The following is a 25,981-nucleotide window of genomic DNA, read 5'->3' on the forward strand; positions in this document are numbered from 1 at the left end:
TTTCACATTGGGTCGAAAAGCAACATCATGATAAGTGGAGAAAAGATTGAAGTTGTCAAGGATTTCATTTTACTTGGAACCACAATCAACATCCACGGAAGCAGCAGTCAAGAAATCAAATGATGTATTTCTTTGGAGAAATCTGCTGCAAAAGATCTTTTAAAATTGTTAAAAAGTAGAGATGTCAAGATTCTGCTTTGAACACACTAAAAAAATTGTTGCTTTTTTTCTCCAGTTTTTTCAAGGCTCATGCATTTCCTCCTTCCTCCCATTCTTGAGCTTTGGGCAAAAAAAGATATGCTGCATATCACCTGGGTGCCCTGTTAGCGCAGTGATTAAGCACTCAGCTCCTAACCAAAAGTTGGCAGTTTGAACACACCAGCTTCCCCACAGGAGAAAGACATGGCAGTCAGCTTCTATTAAGTTTTCAGCCTTGGAAATTCTATGTGGCAGTTCTGTCATATAGGGTCACAATGAGTGGAAATCAACTCACCTGCAATGGGTATATATCAGCTTATGAGAATAATATTTCAATCTTCAAATAACTGGAAGAAAAGGAAATCTCATTTCATAATAGCTGTTAAGCTTAAGGTTTCAGCTAGTACATTGTAGGTTGACATCACATCCTGAGTTTGTGTCCTGTTTTGATTCTGTCACCTGTTGGATACTACCTATGTGGTCAGAGAGCAAGTGACCTCAAATACCAGGGAAAGCACTTGGTTTTAATTCAGGTGAAAGGTTTCAAGAGGCAAGTAATAGAATTTGCTGACCCTTCAGGATGCCTTGTCCTGCCCTACTCAGAGATTATATCACCCCAAAACAGTGGTCATATAAGGTCAGCTACAAGTTCTGGCAGCCGGAATTCAAATCCTGTTTTTACCTCTTTGCAGAGTACCATGTACTTTGTATCTGCAACTTCACTTTTCTTTTACCTTTACACGAGGTCATGGATAAAATGTGAGATAATAGGAGCACCTTATTCATATGTCCATTGTGACAATAAAAACAGGTAGTATAGTAAATCCTGAAAACTATGCCTGCCAATAATCAGAGATCAGTAAGTGTTAGTGTTGGTAATGAGAGCGGTTTATAATAATTATGATGTTTATTACTATGCTTTCTGATAATACTATTAATTAAAACAATAATAACAAGGGACGTCCTAGTCATCTAGTGCTGTTATAACAGAAATAGCACACGTGGATGGCTTCAGCAGACAGAAGTTTATTCTCTCACAGTCTAGTAGGCTAGAAGTCCAAATTCGGGGTGTCAGCTCCAGCGTAAGGTTTTCTCTTACTGTTGGCTCTGGAGGGAGGCCCTTGTCATCAATCTTATTCTGGACTAGGAGCTTCTCAGTGCAGAAACCCCAGATACAAAGGATGTGCTATTCTCCTGGCTCTTGCTTCTTGGTAGTATGAGGTCCCCACATCTCTCTCTTCATTTCTCTCTTTTATATCTCAAAAGAGACTGGCTTAAGACAATCTAATCTTGTAGATCTCATCAACATAACTGCTGCTGATCCATCTCATTAACATCATAATGATAGGATATTTGCAATACATGGGAAAATCACATCAGATAACAAAATGGTGGACATTCACATAATACTGGGAATCATGGCATAGCCAAATTGATACATATTTTGGGGAGACACAACTGAATCCATGACAAGGAATAAGAACCTAAATGATGGAACATTTAAATGGAAATAAGAATATAAAGGACAGATTTTGAGGAACAACTGAAAATGAAAAAGCTTAGTTGAGTCATGAGAATGAAATCCTGGCCAGCTCCCTCAGCAGAGCATGGTGAGCCAGGTCCCCATCTCCTCTTGAGGTACATCAAATCTGTTCTTCCCTGAATATAAATTTATTATACATGGGCCACAATGGTTGATGCTCTAGAACAGTGAACCTCAAAGTGTGATCCCCAGACCAGCAACAGTAGCATTTGAGAAATGGTTAAAAAGAAAAATTTTAGAGCCTTAGACCCCAAATTCTGAATTCAATACTCTGAGGGTGGGGCTTAACAAGTTCTTCAGCTGATTCTGATGAAAAGAGGAGTTTGAGAACCACTGCTCTAAAAACATAGGTGTAGAGTTTGTGTTTATGCTAGTTTGAAGGCTTAGGAAAATTCCCAAGGAAAAAGCCATGTATTCTTTTCTACTTTATTCCTGTTAGTTGGCACAATGTGAAAAAATAGTAGATATACAATAAACACAAAGCTACTACCTATTTGCTCAGAGAGTAAAGGATCTTTAAAACCAGGGAGAGCACTTGTGTCTTTATTCAGGTGAAAGATTTTTGGAAGATGTGGTGATGGAAGAGAGAGAAGAATAGAGAGAAAACAGGAGGGAGGAAGGGAGAGAGGATGGGACAGAGACAGGTGAAGGGAGAGAAAGACAAAGAGGGAAAGGGAAAAGGAAAAGAAAAGGGAAGAGAGGGACAGAGAGAGGAAAAATCTGTAGTATTCACTTAGTTTCACAATATAGATGCTAGAATTTCTCTGAAATACACAATTCTTGCAAATCTGTTATATGTTCTATCATTTCTATCATCAGACTCATCAACAGCATGGCATCAGAAAACCAAACTGGTGTAGCAGCATTCTTCCTCCTGGGGCTCTCAGAGGATTCAGAACTGCAGCCCTTCCTCTTCGGACTATTCCTGACCATGTACCTAGTCACTGTGTTGGGGAACCTACTCATTATCCTGGCCATCAGCTCAGACTCCCACCTCCACACCCCCATGTACTTCTTCCTCTCCAACTTGTCCTTCACTGACATCTGTTTCAGCACCACCACGGTCCCCAAGATGCTGGTGAACATCCAGACTCAAAGCAAGTCCATCAGTTACACAGGCTGCCTCACCCAGGTTTGCTTTGTTCTGATGTTTGCAGGTGTAGAACATTTTCTCCTTGCAGCAATGGCCTATGACCGCTATGTGGCCATCTGCCATCCACTGAGGTACACAGTCATCATGAACTCTCACCTCTGTGGCCTGCTGATTCTCCTCTCCTTGTTTATTAGTTTGGTGGATGCCCTGCTTCACAGTCTGATGGTGCTGCATCTGTCCTTCTGTGCAGACCTGGAAATCCCTCACTTCTTCTGCGAACTTGATCAGGTCATCAAACTTGCCTGCTCCAATACCCTCATCAATGACATCCTGGTATATTTAATAACTAGCGTATTGGGTAGTGTTCCTCTCCTTGGGATTATTTTCTCTTACATTAAAATTGTCTCTTCCATTCTGAGCATGCCATCAGCTGGGGGAATGTATAAAGCTTTCTCCACCTGTGGGTCTCACCTGTCAGTGGTTTTCTTATGCTATGGGACAGTTTTTGGAGTCTACATTAGTTCTGCAGTTACTCATTCTTCCAAGAACTTAGCAGTAGCCTCAGTGATGTACGCTGTGGTCCCTCCAATGATGAACCCCTTTATCTACAGCCTGAGGAACAGAGACATGAAGGGGGCCTTGCAGAAACTCTTCTGGAGAATATCTTCTTTTTCTTAGTTGTGTCATCTGCCTTAGGCTTGTGCTTCTAAAATGAGTCAAAGTGAAAGAATACTTGGTGAATCAGAATGTTAGAATCTTCCAGTAACAAGTTTTTTTTACATTGTGATAATTTTTTTGTTTATTATTAATTTAAAATAGTTTTTACTTATGTGTGTGCATATTTACTTGCACACTTCTGTCCTCACAGTTTTTACTTTGATAATTCAGTACGTTAAAATGTTGATTTATTGTTTTTATTTTTGGTAGATATATATTTATCAAAACATTTGCCATTTATACATTTTTTTATTGTACCTTTCAGTGACATTTATCACATTCTTCATGTTATTCAACCATCACCACTATCCATTTTCACAGTTTTTTCAACACCCTTAATTCAGTGTCCCCTAAGCAATGAGTCTCCCTTTCTTTTTTCATCCTTAATGGCCCTGGTAACCACTAATAAACTTTTCACTATATACACTTGCTTATTCTAGGTATTTCATATAAGTGGGGCTGACATTTCACTCAGCATAATGTTTTCAAGGCTTCTATGTTGTAGTATGTATTAGGACTTTATTTCTCTTTATGGCTGAGTAGTATTTCATAGTATGTATGATATTTTGTGTATCCATTCATCAGTTGATGGACATTTAGCCTGTTTCCACCTTATAGCTATAATGCATAGTAAAGCAACGAACATTGATATACAAGTATCTGTCTTTCTGCTTTCAAATCTTTTGCTACAACCATCGTATACCATAGTGAATAACAGTATTTCAACATGGAATCTAAATTTGCTCTCCTCTAGCTTTGTGATGTTTGATTGGTTGCATACTATGACTGGTTTCCCTCAAGGTCACCAGATGGCTTCATCAGTTACAGGCATCATATCTCAGAAAGCTGACTATGATTTTGTGTTTTTTGTTTTTTAATGAAGAGGTGATGCTTCCAATGAGTCATTAAGAATACATCATTTCATAGCTTATACACCTGAATTAGGATGTACAAGCCCCTTATTAAACTCTTCTTTTGTGAGGAGAATGGGATTATTATGGGTGCATTTGACCAATCATCTAGAAAAGCTGTCCTCCAACCTTAATGAGTATAAGAACTGGAGATCTTGTTAAATAACAGATTCCTTAGCCTATTCTCAGAGATTTGGGCTCAGTAGTGTGAGAGGAGCCCATTGGGTTCAGGAAGTACTCAATGAAATTAGGCTAGTATCATTGTATTCCTTATCTTGCCCTATATTCTTTGCTATTAAAACCTTTTGCTTTCACACATTTCATAAGACTTGCTTTAGCAGTTATCATTGCTTACCTTAATTTAAGTATGTATCAGCATTTTAAGTGAATCTAGCAATATAATGTAATACATAATTATTGGACATTCAAGCTAAGGTGAATTATCTTTTCCTCACAGTTGATTTGCTATGATTCCTTCTCACTAATTACTTGCTAGCAATGACTTTGACTTTTTCCTTTTTACCTTGAGTCACCCTTTCTGTTTCTGATTCTTTTTCAGGTGAAATCCACACATTAAATGTGTTTGAATAAAACGAATAGAATCACTGCAGTCTTAGAAGGGGTCTGCCATGTATCGGAGGAGTCAATTGTGATACAATAGAGAAGCTAGGAGAAAGTTTGCTTTTATTGGGGATCATTATTACACGAAGGAGATAATTCATGTTGAGAATGGATGACTTCCTGGAAAATTAAGTGAATGCCCGGAGAGCCCCCTGCTCTGCTCATCACTGAGTTCCATTATGTTCAGCACCACTTCTAGGGACAGCTCCCAAACTGGCATCCAAGGCCTCTGCTAGTTAGTGGTTCACCCAATGATGTCCTTAAATTACCTGCAGCATTTTGGGCCTTTGTTAAAGCTGCAGGTTCCTGGACCTCATTCAAGGACTACTATCTCTGAACTGTGGGGATAGGTCCCTAGGAAAAGTATCGTTAACAAGATCTTGGTGAAATAATGATGAGCTCTACATTTTGAAACCATACTTTTAATGCTAGAAGGTATTTAAAATATGGCGTATGAAATATATTCTTTCAATTTGATTTTTGAAATATATATTTTTTACGTAAAAATGTGTGTAATGTATCTGAAGTTCTTATAGAATATTCATACAATAAAAACACGTATACTCAGCACCTAAGTTGGAAAATGGACGTTTACAATCATCTTAGAATCCCCCTGTAGGCCCTCCCAGTCTAGTCACCCTCTCTCTGTCCCAGAAGTAACCAGTATCTTGAATTTCACATTTATTATTTTCTTTGCTGTTCCTTATATTGGTTTGGACTCTACGAAATTGCCAGCATTTCACTGTTTTTGATCTACATAACTGTCATTTTCATGTGTTTCAACATATTAGTTTTACTGCCTCTATATGTATCCCTTTCTTGAACCTCATAAATGGCATCTATGAAAAACTCACAGCTAACATTGTACTTAATGGACTGGGTGCTTTCCTCTAGGATCAGGAACAAAAAAGGATGTTCACTCTTTCTACTTCTATTCCATTTGTTTGAGCTAGTGCAAATATGGAAAAAATAATAATAATAAAAGAAAATAAATACAAGTTACCCAAACCGGAAAGGAAGAACTAAAACTATGTTTGCAGATGACATGAGAGATGACCTACAGAAAATTCTAAAGAATCCATCAAAAAAACTATTTGGACTAGTAAACATGCTCAGCAAGATTGCAGGATACACAATCACTATGTAAAAATCAGTTGTATTTCTATATCCTTGAAATGAACAACCCAGAAACAAAATTAAGGGGAAAATTCAATTTATAAAAGTGTCAAAAAGAATAAAATACTTAGAAATAAATTAATAAAAGAAGTGGAAGACATATATTGAAAAGTGAAAACATTGTTGAAATGAATCTAAGATGATCTAAATAATTAGAAAAAAATCTATGCTCCTGAGTTGGAAAACGTAACATTATAAAGATGGCAATATTCTCCAAAGTGATCTACAGATTAAACAAATCCCTATCAGAATACCAGATTATTTCTTTATACAAAATTGACAAACTGATTCTAAATTCATACGGAATTACAGGGGACATAAAACAGCCAAAAGAATCTTGAAAAAGAAGAACAAAGTAGGAAAACTCACATTTTGAACACAAAATTTACCACAAATGCAACAGTAATTAAGACAGTGTGGTACTGGCACAAAGATAGACGTATAGATCAATGGGTGAAAATTGGGAGACTAGAAAAAAATCCATATATACCTGGTCAGTTCATTTCAACAAATGTGCCAAGATCATCCAACGGGGATATAATAACCTTTTTGAGAAATGGTACTAGGACAAATGGGTAGCCACATGCAAAAGCATAAAGTAGGATTCTTACCTCAAATGACATTAAAAAGAAAAAGAACCCAAAGTGGATCGAAGTCCTAAATGTAAGAACTAAAACTATAAAATGCTTAGAAAACATAGGGGTAAATCTTGACCTAGGATTTGGCAAAGGATTCTTAGATATGACACCAAAAGTACATGCACCAAAAGAAAAAAAAAAAAGATAAATTGGACTTAAAATGTTTTACTTCAAAGGATACCATCAAAGAAGTGAAAAGACAACACATAGAATTAGAGAAAAAATTTGCAAATCGTATGTGTTCATATATTTTTATTCAAGCTAAAAAGACAAATGACTAATTAAAAAATGAACAATGCACTTGAATAGACACTTCTACAAAGAAGAAATGCACAGGAAAAGATGCTCAGCATCATTAGTCATCAGGGAAATGCAAACCAAAACTTCGATGTGATACCACTTCAAATCCACTAAGATATAGTCTATTCGGAAACCCTAGTAGCATAGTGGTTAAGAGCTACAACTGCTAACCAAAAGGTTGGCAGTTTGAATCCACCAGGTGCTCCTTGGAAACTGTATGGGGCAGTTCTACTCTGTCCTATAGGGTCGCTATGAGTCGGAATCAACTCGATGGCAACGGGTTTTTTTTTTTACAGTCTATTTAAAAAAAAATATGTGCAACAGTTGGCAAAGATGTAGAGAAATCAGAACTCTTGTACATTGTGGATGGGAAAGTGAAATGGTGCAGCAATTTTGGAAAATATTCTGGAAGTTCCTCAAATCATTAAACATAGAATTACCACATGACCAGTAATTTCACTCCTAGGTATTTGTGGGCCAAGATTTTCAGGGGTTTGGCAGTCGTAAGATGTTGTGATCACCTCCGTGGTGGGATCTGCTGTGAGTAGCCAACCACTTGGAAGGGAGTTTCCTTGGGTGTGTGGCCTGCATTGAATAATTGGACATTCTGGCAAGGCTCATGAGATTTTTGCTCCTGCTGGATCCTTCAGCTGCTCCTGTTCATCTGACCTCTGGTTCTTGGGACTTGAGCTAGCAGCTTACCTGTAGCCTTGCCTGCTGATCTTGGAATTCGTTGCTATTTGCAGCCTGTCAACAATAACTCTGGCCCCTGACCTACTGATCTTAGGTTCGCCAGGCCCTGTGGCTACGTGAATCAGGAGAAAGCTCTATCCTGACCCAAGGACTTGGGATGTTCCAGCCTCTACAGCTGTGTGAGCCATTTCCTTGATATAAGTCTCTCTGTGAATAGATAGAGTTGCAGCAACGGCACAGGACCAGCAGCAGCAGAGAACTTGCAGTGGCGTATTGGGGTGCCTCTGGGCACTTATTGGTGGAGCTAGGCTTGCTGACCCATGGAGCAAGAAAGCTGAGTGCCTGTGTGCAGGAGGCTTCCTGGCAGAGTGGGGAGCCTCCAGGAACTTAACGGTGGAGCTACTGAGCTTTGGAACACTTGCTCCAGCAGGGCAGATGCAGATGTGAGGCCTGAGGCGCCAAGAGGCCAAGAAACCAGGGAACAGAAGCTGAAGAGACAAAAAACACAAGAAACTGAGCTGCCTCAGTCTCAAAATGTATGGCCATGACCTCAGGGGTTTCAAAGGATGGAGCCATGGCCTCTGGTGTTTCTAAGGGTGGAGTCAGCACTCATATGGACTAGGAGAACGGTGTGTCTAAAGCCGAGGGAGCAGAGTTTCGGTCCCAGTGAGCCAGGAAGGTGGAGCTGAAGCCCAGGGCCAAGGGGCCTCCACGCAGAATCTGGAGAGCTAATGTAATGTGTTCTGTTGACTTGCTTATGCCTTTTTTACCTTCAGTTTCTCCCATTTGTAACGGAAATGTCTACCTTATGCCTGTTCTGCCATTGTACCATTGGAAGCAGGTAACTTGTATTCTAGATTTCACAGATGAAGAGGAATTTTGGGATTTTGGACTTAACTCTAAGACTTTTGCTATGATATAATGGGATGTTTTGCATGTTGCAAGGATGTGATTTTGGGGGTGGGCAAAAGATGGAATGTCATGGATTGAATTATGCTCCTCCAAAAATGTGTTTATCAACTTGGTTAGGCCACAATTCCCAGTATTGTGTGGTTGGCCTCCATTTTGTGATTGTAATTTTATGTTGAGAGAATTAGAGTGGGATTGTAGCACCAACCTTACTCAGGTCGCCTCCCTGATCCAAGGTAAAGGGAGTTTCCCTGGGGTGTGACTTGTACCACCTTTAATCTCTCAACAGATAAAAGGAAATGGAAGCAAGCAGAGAGTGAGGAGCTCATACCACCAAGAAAGCAGCACCAGGAGCAAAGCACATCCTTTGGACGCAGGGTCCCTGTGCTTGAGAAGCTCCTCGGCCAGGGGAAGATTGAGGACAAGGACCTTCCTCCAGAAATGACAGAGAAAGAAAGCCTTCCCCTGGAAGCAACACCCTGAATTTGGACTTGTAACCTATGAGACTATAAGAGAATAAATTTCTCTTTGTTAAAGCCATCCACCTGTATTTGTGTTCTAGCACCCACCCACTGCCGTCGAGTCGATTCCGCCTCATAGTGACCCTATAGGACAGAGTAGAACTGCCCGATAGAGTTTCCAAGGAGCACCTGGCGGATTCGAACTGCCAATCTCTTGGTTAGCAGCCGTAGTACTTAACCACTATGCCACCAGGGTTTCCTCTGTTATAACAGCACTAGTAACTAAAACAATAGATTGTTTTTTTGTGGTTTTTTTTTGTTTGTTTGTTTTTTTGGCAGGGAGGCTCCCAAGGAGAGTAGGTCCCTCTGTAAATGGATAGCAATCACCCACAAACCAGTCATGTCCCAGAGTTTATTGCTCTAGTGTGCCTGCACCCACATTTCAAATACCACTTGCATATGCAGAACATTGTAGTCACATTATAGGTCTTGCCCCAGCACAGAGCAGATGAACCATTTGCATGGGAAAACACAGCTCTCCCCCACATTATATCTGACTCATAATTGTGTCTAATGGAATCTCTTTCTCTTCCAAGGAAAAGAAAGAGGCACAGGTACTCAGAATGAGATAAGTTTAGGCAAGTCAAGACCTCAGTCAAGAAAAAGGAAATCAGTTTTCCCTTCATGGAATAGGAGGGTAACACTAAGCCATTGAGCCTGGGAATTTCTTATTAAACAAAAATGATATCTGATTATTTACCCCATGAGACCGTGCTTCCCCACTGCCTTTTTCACTCTTTATTTTTAAATAATTTATTCACACATAGAAGTTGCAAAAATAGTACCAAGATTGTCTGGGTACCCTTTACCCAGCGTCCTCCAATGGTGACACAATCTCTCACAATAAACTCTTTGCCTCTGAGTTGATTTGGACTCAGAGTGACCTTTTAGGACAAAGTAGAATTGCCCCAAAGGGTTTTTCAGGAGTGGCTGGTGGATTCAAACTGCCAACCTTTTAGTTAGCAGCTGAGCTCTAAACCAGTGGGCTACCAAGGCTCTTAATCTTTCATAATCATAGTATATATTGGAGCAATACTATCAACTAAACTGCAGACTTTATTGGGATTTAACCTGAGTTCTCTTTTGAGGAAGGACAGGCACCAGCCTTCCTGTTTGCCTCGTTTGTTGTCTGGGAAAGCCCTCCTATGAAGTGGCATTATTCCTCAGTGGACACAGAAAAGACAAAGTTCGCCCATTCACACTGAATCAGATGAGTCTCTTAGTCTGATGAAACCCTCAATGCATTAAAAAGGGAACTAACAGCTGCTGCGGCAGCGGCCAGGCCCCTCCTCTGCAGCAGCCGCGCCTCACGCAGTGCCTCAGCGGACTGCCGTTTAGGTGGCTGAGCCGCTGGGCAGCAGGCCCGCTTTGCGGCCCTCTCGCGCTGCTGGCGGTAGCTGTAGCTGGCCGGCCTTGTGCCAGCATTCTTGCAGCTTGGGCGCTGAGCGGGTTGCACAAGCTAAGGGCGGCCAGGGTGCAACGAGATAACCTGCGCACGATGAAGGAGTGGTGGGTCCAGGTGGGGTTGCTGGCCGTGCTCCTGCTGGCGGCCTACCTGCACATCCCGCCCCCTCAGCTTTCCCCTGCTCTTCACTCATGAAAGTTCTTAGGCAAATTTTTCACCTACCAGGGACTGCGCATCTTTTCCAAGACTCCGTGGGTGTGGTTGGAAGTCCAGAAATAGTTGTACTCCTATATGGCTTTCCAACATCCAGCTACGATTGGTACAAGATTTGGGAAGGTCTGACCCTGAGGTTTCATGAATAATTGCTCTAGATTTCTTAGGCTTTGGCTTCAGTGACAAACGGAGACCACACCACTACTCCATATTTGAACAGGCCAGCATGTGGAGGCATGCTCGAGAGGCTTCTTGTTCTCCAGAACTGTAGGATCAACCACCTGTCTCATGACTATGGAGACATGTGGCTCAGGAGCTGCTCCATAGGTACAAGCAGAATCCGTGGGGACAGCTTACCATAAAAAGTCTCTGCCTGTCAAATGGAGGTATCTTTCCCAAGACTCATCATCCTCTCCTTCTCCAGAAGCTTCTTAAAGATGGAGGCATGCTGTCAACCATCCTCACACATTGGATGAACTTTTTTGTATTCTCTTGAGGTCTCACCCCGGTCTTTGGGCCCTACACTTGGCCTCTGAGAGTGCGCCGTGGGACATGTGGGCAGGGATAGCAACAATGAAAGAGACTTAGTCATTGATAGTCTTCTATGGTATGTTAATCAGAGGAAGAAGTTTAGAAGACACTGGGTAGGAGCCCTTGCCTCTGTATCTATTCCCATTCATTTTATTTGTGGGCCATTGGATCCCATAAATCTGTACCTGGAGTTTTTAGAGCTGTATAGGAAAATGCTGCGAAGGTAAAAAAAAAAAAAAATTTTTTTTTTTTTTTTTACAGTGTCAATTCTGGATGACCACATTAGCCACTACCCTCAGCTACAGGATCCCATGGGCTTCTTGAATGCATATATGGGCTTCATCAACTCCTTCTGAGCTGGAAAGTGTAGCTGCGCTTTATTACCTTCTCTACTCCCTATCTGTTGTGTATTCCACTTAGGAAGAAATTCCTAAAAGAGGTCCTGGTCACTAAACACTATTCTCTCTCTCACAAAAGTCCACTTTACTCACATCGGGGAACACAGTATAGTAAAAAATCAGCAGAAACTCCAACTAAGAGTTGACCTAACAGTTCACTTCCCCTTCCTTTGACAACTGATCAAGTGTACGAATTTGCCTTTGTCTTTTGTGTTATTAGGAAATTCTGATGAGCACCACTACTCCCTGATGCAGTAGGAGAGGCACGCATTCCTTTTCGTGAAAGACTTTTTAACACATCTGTGGGCTTTTCTGAAATATTTAGAAATGCTGATTTCTGGTCCAACCAGAACTGGAATCAGAGAGTAAAGGATGAGGAAGGGGACTTACCTTTCCTTGAACAGCTTTAAGGGTATGCGCTTTTAAGTTCTCTAAGCCATACCACTTCAGTAAGAGTGATTCTCCCTTGTCATAACTTTGAATTCAGTTTCATCAGCTGCTTCTAATTACAGACATTTTGTTAAAAAAAGATTTCGGTTTCAATAATGTAGTATTCTAAGTATGCTTTAAGACTATGATTTATCTACATGGGTACATATATTTTATAAGGACACTGAACCAGCAAATACTCTGGTAGAATACAACCAAAAACCAAACCTGTTGCCATTCAGTCAATTCTGACTCATAGCACCGTATAGGACAGAGTAGAACTGCCCCATAGAGTTAGTGAACTTCATTAAATATGTTTAATTTCTAAATAAATTAAAAGAAATCTGAGCTAAATTCGAACTCTTTTCAGAATTTCCTAAAATCACATTAATGACTAACAGCATCTGTGCCAGAGATTTACTGTTATTACCTGGAAAGACTAATTTTAACTGCAAATAACCCTGACTATTCATACCTCAGTGCTTAGAAGGCTGTCCCCTCTGTGAGCTACAGTGAAGGGGAGGGATCATGGTGTGTCCCAGTTACCATGCTGAGTGTACATTGACTCCTTTTATTATGATTGTTTAATGTCTCATTGGTTGTCCCAGAGAGGCTTTCTCATGTAGCTCAGCAATTCATGTGCTTTACAGACAGGAAAGTTCCAGAACTTTTTAAGAACAAATTTGGAAATACCTATGAGCAAATGGTGCTGAATACTTTTTTTTAAGCCACAATTTTATTGTCTTAGTCAAACAACATTAAGTGATTATTTAAAATTTTTTTTTATTAGAAGCTCCAGGTATAACAATGAAAGCAGAATAAGTGTTTATTTTCTATTAATAAAACTGAATTTTGACCAAAAAAGAGGAAATAACTACATTAAGACAAGTGAACAATTGATCTCTTCCCAATGTCAATGTGCAGCATCCAACATTCCTTAAAAAAAAGAAAAGAAAAGAAATCACTCCAGGACACCACTTTCTATGTCTTTCAAAGACATTCCAATGCAGGCATTTCTCTTCTTCCCTAATTTAATAGTACAGCTTTTAGAACCACCTGGGGGTACTTGGGAAAATCCCAATGCTAGAGCCTGACACCAGATCGATTGAATTAAAACCTTGGGTGGCTTTTGTATATTTATGATCCCAGTACAAATACTTTTTAAAAATTCCCCCAGTGATCCCATGTGGGCAGACAAGGTTGAGAATCCCTCTAAAAGATTCTGCAGTGAAAAGACTCAAGTTGATGTGATCTGAAGCTAATAATGAGCTGCAGAGGGATTCAGACTTCCCACTGAGACTCAAATCCAGGTTAATCTTTCTTTGTGAGACTCAAGGCAGAAGGGGCCTGCTCTCTTCTTGCAGCTGCCCTCCAAGGTTGTTCTGACTAGTTCCCTTCCCTTGTCAAAGAACTGGACAAAGAAAAGGAGGGGACAATGACAGTGTACTTGTCACTTAACATCAAGTGGCACTGATTGTTAGAGAAAAGTTTGACATTCATATCATTTTAAAAATAACAAGAAGTCTTTCCATTATACCCCTGGCCTCTACCTGTCTAGTCACAGTCCTTGTCACATTGTAATCAGACCTGAAAGAAGCACGCACAGGAGAAAACCCAATAAAGGAACTTAAACTCCTTATCTACAAGTGTAATTATGAGACAGTAGATTTGAGTGTGGGTTTCTATAACATCCAATAGGAATACATGTGAAAACTGAAAAGAATATACTGAGAAGAAGTGAAAGTAACTTAGATACTTCTAGGAAATATTTGCTCCTAGAAACTAAGACTGTGAACCAACAAAATATTGTTATCAAGACTAATAGCTGACTTACTAAGATTCACTTCAAGACACTTGCTTTGTTGTGCCAATCAACCCATAACTATTATGTCATAAACTCTGCTGCATTCCAAATACTCCCTGCCTTTTGGGTCCCACATTAAAATCAGCCAGCCCCAGCACTAACAAAACCAGTTACCAGGGAGTTGAATCTGACTTATGGCAACCCCATGTGTTTCAGAGTAGAACTGTGCTCCATAGAGTTTTCATGGCTGTGAGCTTTCAGAAGGGGATCTTCAGGCCCTTCTTCCAAGGCACCTCTGAGTAGGTTCAAACTGCCAACCTTTTGGTTAGGAGCCCAGTTGTCCTAGTTATCTAGTGCTGCTGTAACAGAAATACCACTAGCAGTTGGCTTTAGCAAGCACAAGTTTATTCTCTCACATTTTAGGAAGCTAGAAGTCCCAATTTAGGGCACCAGCTCCCAAGGAATGTTTTCTCTCCCTGTCGGCTCTGAGGAAATGTCCTTGTCATCAATCTTCTCCTGGCCTAGGAGCTTCTCAGTGCAGGGACCCTGGGTCCAAAGGATCCACTCATCTTCCACCGCCACTTTCTTGATGGTATGAGGACCCTCTCCTCTCTGCTCACTTCTCTTTTATATCTCAAAAGAGATTGAGTCAAGATACAGCCTAATCCTGTAGACTGAGTACTGCCTCATTAACATAACTACCTCTAATCTTGTCTCATTAACATCATAACCAAAAAAAACCTTGTTCATGTGAAGTTGATCCCGACTCACAGTGACCCTACAGGACAGAGTAGAACTGCCCCAGTGGGCTTCCATGGAGCTGCTGGTGATTCTAGCTGCCAACTTTTTGGTTAGCAGCTGAGCACTTAACCACTGCACCATCAGGGCTCCCATTAACATTATAGAGGTTAGGATTTACAACACATAGGATAATCACTTCAGATCACAAAATGGAAGACAACCACACAATACTGAGAATCCTGGCTCAGCCAAATTGATACATATTTTGGGGGACACAATTCAATCCATAACATTCCACCCTTTGGCCTCCAAAATTTCATGTCTTTGCCACACACATGTAAAACATTTTCAGCCCATCATGTTGCTGTTGTTGTTGTTGTTAAGTGCCATCGACTCAGTTCTGACTCATAGCGACCCTATGTACCACACAACGAAACACTGCCAGGTCTTGCGCCATCCTTACAATTCTTGTTATGCTTGAGCCCATTGTTGCAGCCACTGTGTCAAGCCATCTTGTTGAGGGTCTTCCTCTGTTTCACTCACCCTTTACTTTACCAAGCATGATGTTCTTCTCCAGGGACCGATCCCTCCTGATAACATGTCCAAAGTATGTAAGATGCAGTCTTGCCATCCTTGCTCTAAGGAACATTCTGGTTGTACTTTTTCCAGGACAGATTTGTTCATGCTTTTGGCAGTCCATGGTATATTCAATATTCTTCACCAACACCACAATTCGAAGGCATCAATTCTTCTTTGGCCTTCCTTATTTATTGTCCAGCTTTCACATGCATATAATGCAATTGAAAATACCATAGCTTGGGTCAGGCCCATCATACCATCTCAAAAATCGTAAATTTAAATCAACTCCAATTCCATCCCGTGGCAAAATTCTCTTCATCTGTGAAATCTAGAATATAAGTTATCTGCTTCCAAAGTACAATGGTGGAACACGCACAAGGTAGACATTTCTGTTACAAATTGGAGAAATTGGAGGGAAAGAAGGGATGGGCACCAAGCAACTCAGCAGAACACATTACCTCTCAAGACTTGAAAACAGTTCTCTGTTCTCTGAGACTATTTAGGCAATGGCCCTGCCCTCCAAACTTTTGGTGTTGCTCACACTCTCTACATTCTGGATAGAGATCCCCAGCTCTGGGCCTTAGCTCTGCCTTCCAGATCCACTGGGACAGCAACTCTACTCCCTTGGATTTGAGCAGCCCCATTCTCCTAGTCTGTCTGAAATAAAAGACTGAAGACACTGAAATAAAAACATGTGCCATCAAAAGAAGATATGCAAAACTCAAAGGATGGAAAAAAGTATATCAAGCAAACAATAAGCAAAAAAGAAGAGGAGTAGCAATATTAATTTCTGACAAAATAGACTTTAGACTTAAATCCACCACAAAGGATAAAGAAGGACACTATATAATGATAAAAGGGACAATTGATCAGGAAGACATAACCATATTAAATATTTATGCACCTAATGACAGGGCTGCAAGATACATAAATCAAATTTTAACAGAATTGAAAAGTGAGATAGACACCTCCACATTTATAGTAGGAGACTTCAACACACCACTTTCGGAGAAGGACAGGACATCCAGTAAGAAGCTCAATAGAGACACGGAAGACCTACTTACAACAATCAACCAACTTGACCTCATTGACTTATACAGAACTCTCCACCCAACTGCTGCAAAATATACTTTTTTTTCTAGTGCACATGGAACATTCTCTAGAATAGACCACATATTAGGTCATAAAACAAATCTTTGCAGAATCCAAAACATCGAAATATTACAAAGCATCTTCTCAGACCACAAGGCAATGAAGCTAGAAATCAATAACAGAAAAACTAGGGAAAAGAAATCAAATACTTGGAAAATGAACAATACCCTCCTGAAAAAAGACTGGGTTATAGAAGACATCAAGGAGGGAATAAGGAAATTCTTAGAAAGCAACGAGAATGAAAATACTTCCTATCAAAACCTCTGGGACACAGCAAAAGCAGTGCTCAGAGGCCAATTTATATCGATAAATGCACACATACAAAAAGAAGAAAGAGCCAAAATCAGAGAACTGTCCCTACAACTTGAACAAATAGAAAGTGAGCAACAAAAGAACCCATCAGGCACCAGAAGAAAACAAATAATAAAAATTAGAGCTGAACTAAATGAATTAGAGAACAGAAAAACAATTGAAAGAATTAACAAAGCCAAAAGCTGGTTCTTTGAAAAAATTAACAAAATTGATAAACCATTGGCTAGACTCACTAAAGAAAAACAGGAAAGGAAACAAATAACCCGAATAAGAAACGAGAAGGACCACATCACAACAGAACCAAATGAAATCAAAAGAATCTTATCAGATTACTACATAAAATTGTACTCTAACAAATTTGCAAACCTAGAAGAAATGGATAAATTCTTGGAACAATACTACCTACCTAAACTAACACATTCAGAAGTAGAACAACTAAATAGACCCATAACAAAAAAAGAGATTGAAACGGTAATCAAAAAACTTCCAACAAAAAAAAGTCCTGGCCCAGACGGCTTCACTGCAGAGTTCTACCAAACCTTCAGAGAAGACTTAACACCATTACTATTGAAGGTATTTCAAAGCATAGAAAAAGACGGAATACTACCCAACTCATTCTATGAAGCTACCATCTCCCTGATACCAAAACCAGGTAAAGACATTACAAAAAAAAGAAAATTTTAGACCTATATCCCTCATGAACATAGATGCAAAAATCCTCAACAAAATTCTAGCCAATAGAATCCAACAACACATCAAAAAAATAACACACCCTGATCAAGTGGGATTTATACCAGGTATGCAAGGCTGGTTTAATATTAGAAAAACCATTAATGTAATCCACCACATAAATAAAACAAAAGATAAAAACCACATGATCTTATCAATAGATGCAGAAAAGGCATTTGACAAAGTTCAACACCCATTTATGATAAAAACTCTTACCAAAATAGGAATTGAAGGAAAATTCCTCAACATAATAAAGGGCATCTATACAAAGCCAACAGCCAATATTACTCTAAATGGACAGAAACTGAAAGCATTTCTCTTGAGAACGGGAACCAGACAAGGATGCCATTTATCACCGCTCTTATTCAACATCGTACTTGAAGTCCTAGCCAGGGCAATTAGGCTAGACAAAGAAATAAAGGGTATCCAGATTGGTAAGAAGGAAGTAAAGCTATCACTATTTGCAGATGACATGATCGTATACATGGAAAACCCTAAGGAATCCTCCAGAAAACTACTGAAACTAATAGAAGAGTTTGGAAGAGTCTCAGGATATAAAATAAACCTACAAAAATCACTTGGATTCCTCTACATCAACAAAAAGAACACCGAAGAGGAAATAACCAAATCAATACCATTCACAGTAGCCCCCAAGAAGATAAAATACTTAGGAATAAATCTTACCAAGGATGTAAAAGACCTATACAAAGAAAACTATAAAACTCTGCTACAAGAAATTCAAAAGGACATACTTAAGTGGAAAAACATACCCTGCTCATGGATAGGAAGACTTAACATACTAAAAATATCTATTCTACCAAAAGCCATTTATACATATAACGCACTTCCAATCCAAATACCAATGTCATACTTTAAGGGGATAGAGAAACAAATCACTAATTTCATATGGAAAGGAAAGAACCCCCGGATAAGCAAAACATTACTGAAAAAGAAGAAGAAAGTGGGAGGCCTCACCCTACCTGATTTCAGAACCTATTATATAGCTACAGTAGTCAAAACAGCCTGGTCCTGGTACAACAACAGGCACATAGACCAATGGAACAGAATTGAGAACCCAGATATAAATCCATCCACGTATGAGCAGCTGATATTTGACAAAGGACCAGTGTCAGTCAATTGGGGAAATAATAGTCTTTTTAACAAATGGTGCTGGCATACCTGGATATCCATTTGCAAAAGAATGAAACAGGACCCATACCTCACACCATGCACAAAAACTAACTCCAAGTGGATCAAAGACCTAAACATAAAGACTAAAACGATAAAGATCATGGAAGAAAAAATAGGATCTACCCTAGGAGCCCTAATACAGGGCATAAACAGAATACAAAACATTACCAAAAATGATGAAGAGAAACCAGATAACTGGGAGCTCCTAAAAATCAAACACCTATGCTCATCTAAAGACTTCACCAAAAGAGTAAAAAGACCACCTACAGACTGGGAAAGAATATTCAGCTGTGACATCTCAGACCAGCGCCTGATCTCTAAAATCTACATGATTCTGTCAAAACTCAACCACAAAAAGACAAACAACCCAATCAAGAAGTGGGCAAAGGATATGAACACACATTTCACTAAGGAAGATATTCAGGCAGCCAACAGATACATGAGAAAATGCTCTCGATCATTAGCCATTAGAGAAATGCAAATTAAAACTACGATGAGATTCCATCTCACACCAACTAGACTGGCATTAATCCAAAAAACACAAAATAATAAATGTTGGAGAGGCTGCAGAGAGATTGGAACTCTCATACACTGCTGGTGGGAATGTAAAATGGTACAACCACTTTGGAAATCCATCTGGCGTTATCTTAAACAGTTAGAAATAGAACTACCATACAACGCAGAAATCCCACTCCTCGGAATATACCCTAGAGATACAAGAGCCTTCACACAAACAGATATATGCACACCCATGTTTACTGCAGCTCTGTTTACAATAGCAAAAAGCTGGAAGCAACCAAGATGTCCGTCAATGGACGAATGGGTAAATAAATTGTGGTATATTCACACAATGGAATACTATGCATCGATAAAGAACAGTGATGAATCTCTGAAACATTTCATAACATGGAGGAATCTGGAAGCCATTATGCTGAGCGAAATGAGTCAGTTGCAAAAGGACAAATATTGTATAAGACCACTATTATAAGATCTTGAGAAATAGAAAAAACGGAGAAGAACACATACTTATGTGGTTACAAAGGGGGGAGGGAGGGAGGGAGGGAGAGGGCTTTTTATTGATCAATCAGTAGATAAGAACTGCTTTGGGTGAAGCGAAAGACAACACTCAATACAAGGAAGGTCAGCCTAATTGGACTGGATTAAAAGCAAAGAGGTTTCCGGGATAAAATGAAAGCTTCAAAGGTCAGCGGAGCAGGGGCTGAGGTCTAGGGAACTTGGTTTGAGGGGACTTCGAAGTCAATGGGCAAAATAATTCTATTATGAAAACATTCTGCATCCCACTTTGAATTGTGGCACCTGGGATCCTAAATGCCAACAAGCGGCCATCTAAGATACATCAATTGGTCTCAACCCACCTGGCGCAAAGGCAAAGGAAGAACACCAAGGTCACACGACAACTAAGAACCCAAGAGACAGAAAGGGCCACATGAACCAGAGACCTACATTATCCTGAGACCAGAAGAACTAGTTGGTGCCCAGCCACAATCGATGTCTGCCCTGTCAGGGAACACAACAGACAACTCCTGAGGGAGCAGGAGACCAATGGGATACAGACCCCAAATTCTCATTAAAAGACCACACCTAATGGTATGATTGCGACGAGAGAAATCCCAGAGACAATGCTCCCCAGAACTTCTGATGGCACAGGACAGGAACCAACCCCGAAGACAAATCATCAGGCATGAAAAGGACTGGTCAGTGAGGGGGAGAGAGATGCTGATGAAGAGTGAGCTAATTAAATCAGGTGGACATGGGAGAGTGTGTTGGCAACTCTTGACTGGAGGGGGGATGGGAAGATAGAGAGAGAGGGAAGATGGCAAAATTGGCACAAAATGAGAGACTGTAGGGGCTGACTCAATAGGGGGAGAGCAAGTGGGAGAAGGGAGTAAGATGTATGTAAACCTACATGTGACAGACTGATTAGAATGGTAAATGTTCACTTGAAGCTTAATAAAAATTAATAAAAAAAAAAAAAAAGAAGATATGCCTGGAGATTGGCCTAAGAATACACAAATAAATCAATGGACTAGAATGGAAAGTCCAGAAACAGATCTCAGTATGCATGTGAATTCAAAATGCAATCAAAGTAGCTTGTCAAGGTGCTAGTGTCCATCTCGGGGTCCCTGGGTGGTACATACCATTAATGCACTCAGCTGCTAGATGAAAGTTTGGAGGTTCAAGGAACCAAGAGGCAGCTTAGAAGAAAGGCCTAGTGACCTCATTTCAAAAAATCAGCCATTAAAAGCACAGTTCTACTCTGATGCACATGAGATGGACTGAATATTTACATAGGCTTACAAAATTTATTCTAAAATCTGTATCATACTATTTTTATTATTAAATAATTAATCTATTGGAAATTTATCTTTGAACTTGCTATTGGTATGGGTCCAAATTAATTTTCTTCCAGAGAGATACCAGTTCCAGTTTTCACCGAGTCAACACCAACTCACAGTGATCTCATGTGTGTCAGAGTAGAACTGTGCTACATTCAGTTTTCAATGGCTGATTTTTTTTTAACTATTCAAAAGGTTTTCACCGGCCAATTTTTTTTCAGAAGTAAACTGCCAGGTCTTTCTTCCTTTTCTGTCTTAGTCTGGAAGCTCCACTGAAACCTGTCCACCAATTTAGAAAACTCAGAGACCATCTCAAGAATAGATTGGATGGATTGAACACTAATGACAAAAGACCAGATGAGTTGCAGAATGGCATTATACATGAGGAAAGCAAGAGATCATTAAAAACAGGAAAGAAAGAAAAAATCCGGATGGATGTCAGAAGAGACTCTGAAACTTGCTCTTGAATGTCGAGTAGCTAAAGCAAATGGAAGAAATGATGAAATAAAAGAGATGAACAGAAGATTTCAAAGGGCAGTTAGAGAAGACAATATAAAGTATTACAATGAAATGTGCAAAGAAAAAAAATTCAAGCTTTGAGCTGCAATACTGAAGGATTCTTCGAAGAAAATGTTAAATGACACGGCAAGCATCAAAAGAAGACAGAAGGAATACACAGACTCACTGTGCCAGAAGGAATTGTTCAATGTTCAACCATTTCTGGAGGTAGCATATGATCAAGAGCCAATGGTACTGAAGGAAGAAGTTCAAACTGCACTGAAGACATTAGCAAAAAAACAAAGCTCCAGGAACTGAGAGAATATCAACTGAGATATGTCAACAAACGGATGCAGCGCTGGAAGTGCTCACTCATTTATGCCAAGAAATTTGGAAGACAGCTACCTGGCCAACTGACTGGCAGAATTCTATATTTGTACCCATTCCAGAGAAAGGTGACCTAACAGAATGTGGAAATTATAGATCAATATCATTAATATTTGCTGAAGATAGTGCAAAAGCACTTGCAACAGTACATCGACAGGAAATTGCCAAAAATTCAAGCCAAATTCAGAAGAGGACATGGAACCAGGGATATCACTGCTGATATCAGATGGATCCTGGCTGAAAGCAGAGAGTATCAGAAAGATGTTTAGCTACATTTTGTTGACTATGCAAAGACATTCGACTGTGTGGATCATAACAAATTATGAATAATATTGCAGAAATGGGAATTCCAGAATACTTAATTGTGCTCCTGCAGAACGTGTACATGAATCAAAAGGCAGTCATTAAAACAGAAAAAGCGGGAGCTGTTTAAAATCAGGAAAGGTGTACATCGGTGTTGTATCCTTTCACTGTACTTATTCAATCTGTATGCTGAACAAATAATCAGAGAAGCTGGACTATGTGAAGAAGTACAGGGCATCAGGATGGGAAGAAGACTCATGAACAACCTGCATTATACAGATGACGCAACCTTACTTGCTGAAAGTGAAGAGGACTTGAAACACTGATGAAGATCAGAGACCACAGCCTTCAGTATGTATTACACTTCAACATAAAGAAAATAAAAATCCTCACAACTGGACCAATACGCAACATCATTATGAATGGACAAAAGATTGAGGTTGTCGAGGATTTCATTTTACTTGGATCCACAATCAACGCCCACTGAAGCAGCAGTCGAGAAATCAAAAGAACCATTGCATTGGGTAAATCAGCTGCAAAAGACCTCTTTACAGTGTTGAAAAGCAAAGATGTCACCCTGAAGACTAAGGTGCGCCTGATCCAACCCATGGTGTTTTCAATTGCCTCATTATGCATGTGAAAACTGGACAGTGAATAAGGAAGACCAAAGAAGAATTGATGCCTTTGAATTGTGATGTTGGTGAAGAATATTGAACGTACCATGGAGTGCCAAAAGAACGAACAAATCTGTCTTGGAAGAAGTACAACTAGAATGCTCCTTTGAAGCAAGGATGGCAAGACTGCATCTTACATACTTTGGACACGTTATCAGGAGGGATCAGTCCCTGGAGAAGGACATCATGCTTGGTAACGTAGAGGGTCAGTGAAAAAGAGGATGGCCCTCAATGAGATGGATTGACACAGTGACTGCAAGAATGCACTCAAGCACAAGCAACAATTGTGAGATGGCCCAGGACCAGGCAGTGTTTTGTTCTGTTGTGCATAGGGCCACTATGAGTCGGAACTGACTCGACAGCGCCTAACAACAACAACAATATTCAATCTGCATGCTGAACAAATAATCCAAGAAGCTGGACTTTGTGAAGAAGAACAGGGCAACAGGATTGGAAGAAGACTTAACAACAATTTGCATATGCAGATGACACAACCTTGCTTGCTGAAAGTGAAGAGGACTTGCAGCACTTACTGATGAAGATGAAAGACCACAGCCTTCAGTATGGATTACGCCTCAACATAATGAAAACAAAAATCCTCATAACTGAACCAATGAGCAACACCATGATAGATGGAGAATAGTTTGAAGTTGTCAAGGATTTCATCTTACTTGGATCCACAGTCAACACACATGGAAGCAGCACTCAAGAAATCAAAAGACACATGGCATTGGACAAATCTGCTGCAAAAGACCTCTTTAAAGTGTTAAAAAGCAAAGATGTTTCTTTAAGGACTAAGGTGCCCTGACCCAAACCAAGGTGTTTTCTGTTGCCTCATATGCATTCGAAAGCTGGATGATGAATAAAGAAGACCGAAGAAGAATTGCTGCCTTTCAGTTATGGTGTTGGTGAATATTGGGTATACCATGAACTGGCAGAAGAATGAACAAGTCTGTCTTGAAGATGTGCAGCCAGAATGCTCCTTGGAAGGGAGGATGGTGAGACTTTGTCAGATGTACTTTGGACATGTTATCAGGAGGGGCCAGACCCTGGAGAAGACATCATGCTTGGTAAGGTAAAGGGCCAGTGAAAAAGAGCAAGACCCTCAATGAAATGGATTGACATAATGGTTGCAACAATAGGCTCAAATATAGCAATGCTTGTGAGGATGGCACAGGACTGGTCAGTGTTTCATTCTGCTGTACATAGGATGACTATGAGTCAGAATTGACTACATGGCATCTAAGAACAACAACACTTGGTATTATGCAATAATATTGGGCTTTTTAAAATTATTATTACCTTTTCAATCTCTTCTCTCATTATGGGTCTGTTCAGATTTTCATCATTTTGTGTTAGTTTGAGTAGGTAGTGTGTTTCTAGAAATTTGTACACTTTCTCTAGGTTTTTTAGTTTGTTGAAGTATGGTTTTTCATAATACACTGTTATGATCTTTCTTATTTCAGTTGAGTCTGTTGTAATGCCTCCCATTTCATTTCTTATTTTGGTTATTTGCATACTTTTCTGTTTTTCTTTTGTCAATTTGGCCAGAGGTTTGTCTATTTTGGTTTTGTTGGTTCTTTCTATTGTTTTTCTATTCTCTATTTCATTTTTTCTGCTCTGATCTTTATTACTTCCTTTCTCTTGGTGGCGGTGGGCTTTTTTTTTTTTTTTTTTTTTGCTGTTCTCTTTCTATTTGTTCATGTTGTGTAGCTAATGTTTTGACTTTGTCCCTTTCTTCTTTTTTGATGTGTGCATCTATTGCTGTAAATTGATCTCTGACCACTGCCTTTGCTGTGTCCCAAACGTTTTGGTATGGTGTGTTTTCATTCTCGTTTGATTCTAGGAATTTTTTGATTCCATCTCTGATTTCTTCTATTATCCAGTGGTTTTTAAGCAGGGTGTTATTCGGTTTTCACATATTTGATTCTTTCCCTTGCTCTTCCTGTTATTAATTTTTACTTTGATGGTGGTGTGTTCAGAGAAGATGCCTTGTATTATCTCAATCTTTTGGATTTTCTTGAGGGCTGCTTTGCGACCTAAGATGTGGTCAGTTCTGGAGCACATTTCATGTTCATCGGAAAAGAACATGTACTTTGCACCTGTTAGGTGGAATGTTCGATATATCTCCATGAGTTCAAGTTGGCTGATTGTGGTCTTTAGATCTTCTGTATCTTTGTGGAGTTACTTTCTAGATGTTCTATCCTTTACTGAGAGCGGTGTGTTGAAGTCTCCTACTATTATTGTGGAACTGTCAATTTCTCTTCTCAGTGTTGTTAGAATTTGTTTTATGTATTTTGGAACACTGTCATTGGGTTTGTAGATATTTATTATGGTTATGTCTTTAGATGGGTCATCCCTTTAATCATTATATGTTCCCCCCCATGTGATTTTTCATTTTTCTTGAGTTACTCTCAGGATTCTTCCTTTGTCTTTGGTTTTAGAGAGTGTGATTATGATAGGCCCTGGTGATTTTCTTCTGGGGCCTGTCCTACCTGGGGTTCGTTGAGCTTCTTGAATGGTCAGCTTTTCATCATTCATGATATTAGGGATGTTTTCTGCCAGCAATTCTTCAATGATCCTTCCTGTGTTTTCCATTTTCTCCCTTGTTCTGGAACTCCTATCACTCAAAAATTTATGCTTTTGATTGTATCCCACACAATTATCAGGGTTTCTTCACTTTTCTTCTCTCTTTTTTCTGATTTTTCCTCAAATAGAGTTGTATCCAAGTGCTTTTCTTCAATTTCACTGATCATGACTTCCATCATTTCAAACCTGCTCCTCAGCCCTTCTATGACACTGTCTGTTTCTGAAATCTTGTTTATCTTTTGAATCTCTAATTGTTGTTTTGTATGATTTCTAGTTGTGAATTTATTTTGATATTTTGTTCTTGTATTATTTTCCTGAAATTTTTTATTGTTTTTCCTGTATTTTCCATGAATTGGTCTGCCTTTTCAA

General features: G+C 39.7%; 1 protein-coding gene and 1 pseudogene across 1 annotated transcript; both read left to right on the forward strand.

Moving 5' to 3' along the window:
* The first annotated feature begins 2,573 nt into the window (after positions 1–2,573).
* Positions 2,574–3,512, forward strand: LOC126070905 (putative gustatory receptor clone PTE03). The gene has a single exon (XM_049875237.1). The coding sequence runs from the start codon at positions 2,574–2,576 to the stop codon at positions 3,510–3,512; it is 939 nt and encodes a 312-aa protein (XP_049731194.1).
* Positions 3,513–10,800: 7,288 nt separating this feature from the next.
* Positions 10,801–11,825, forward strand: LOC126074085 (mesoderm-specific transcript homolog protein-like; annotated as a pseudogene).
* Positions 11,826–25,981: the final 14,156 nt, after the last annotated feature.

Source organism: Elephas maximus, chromosome 3 (genome assembly GCF_024166365.1).
Source record: "Elephas maximus indicus isolate mEleMax1 chromosome 3, mEleMax1 primary haplotype, whole genome shotgun sequence".
In the NCBI taxonomy this organism is placed as follows: domain Eukaryota; kingdom Metazoa; phylum Chordata; class Mammalia; order Proboscidea; family Elephantidae; genus Elephas; species Elephas maximus.

Bases quoted from the DNA above. Each gene is read 5' to 3' on its own strand.
- LOC126070905 (XM_049875237.1), top strand. From the start codon at position 2,574: ATGGCATCAGAAAACCAAACTGGTGTAGCAGCATTCTTCCTCCTGGGG.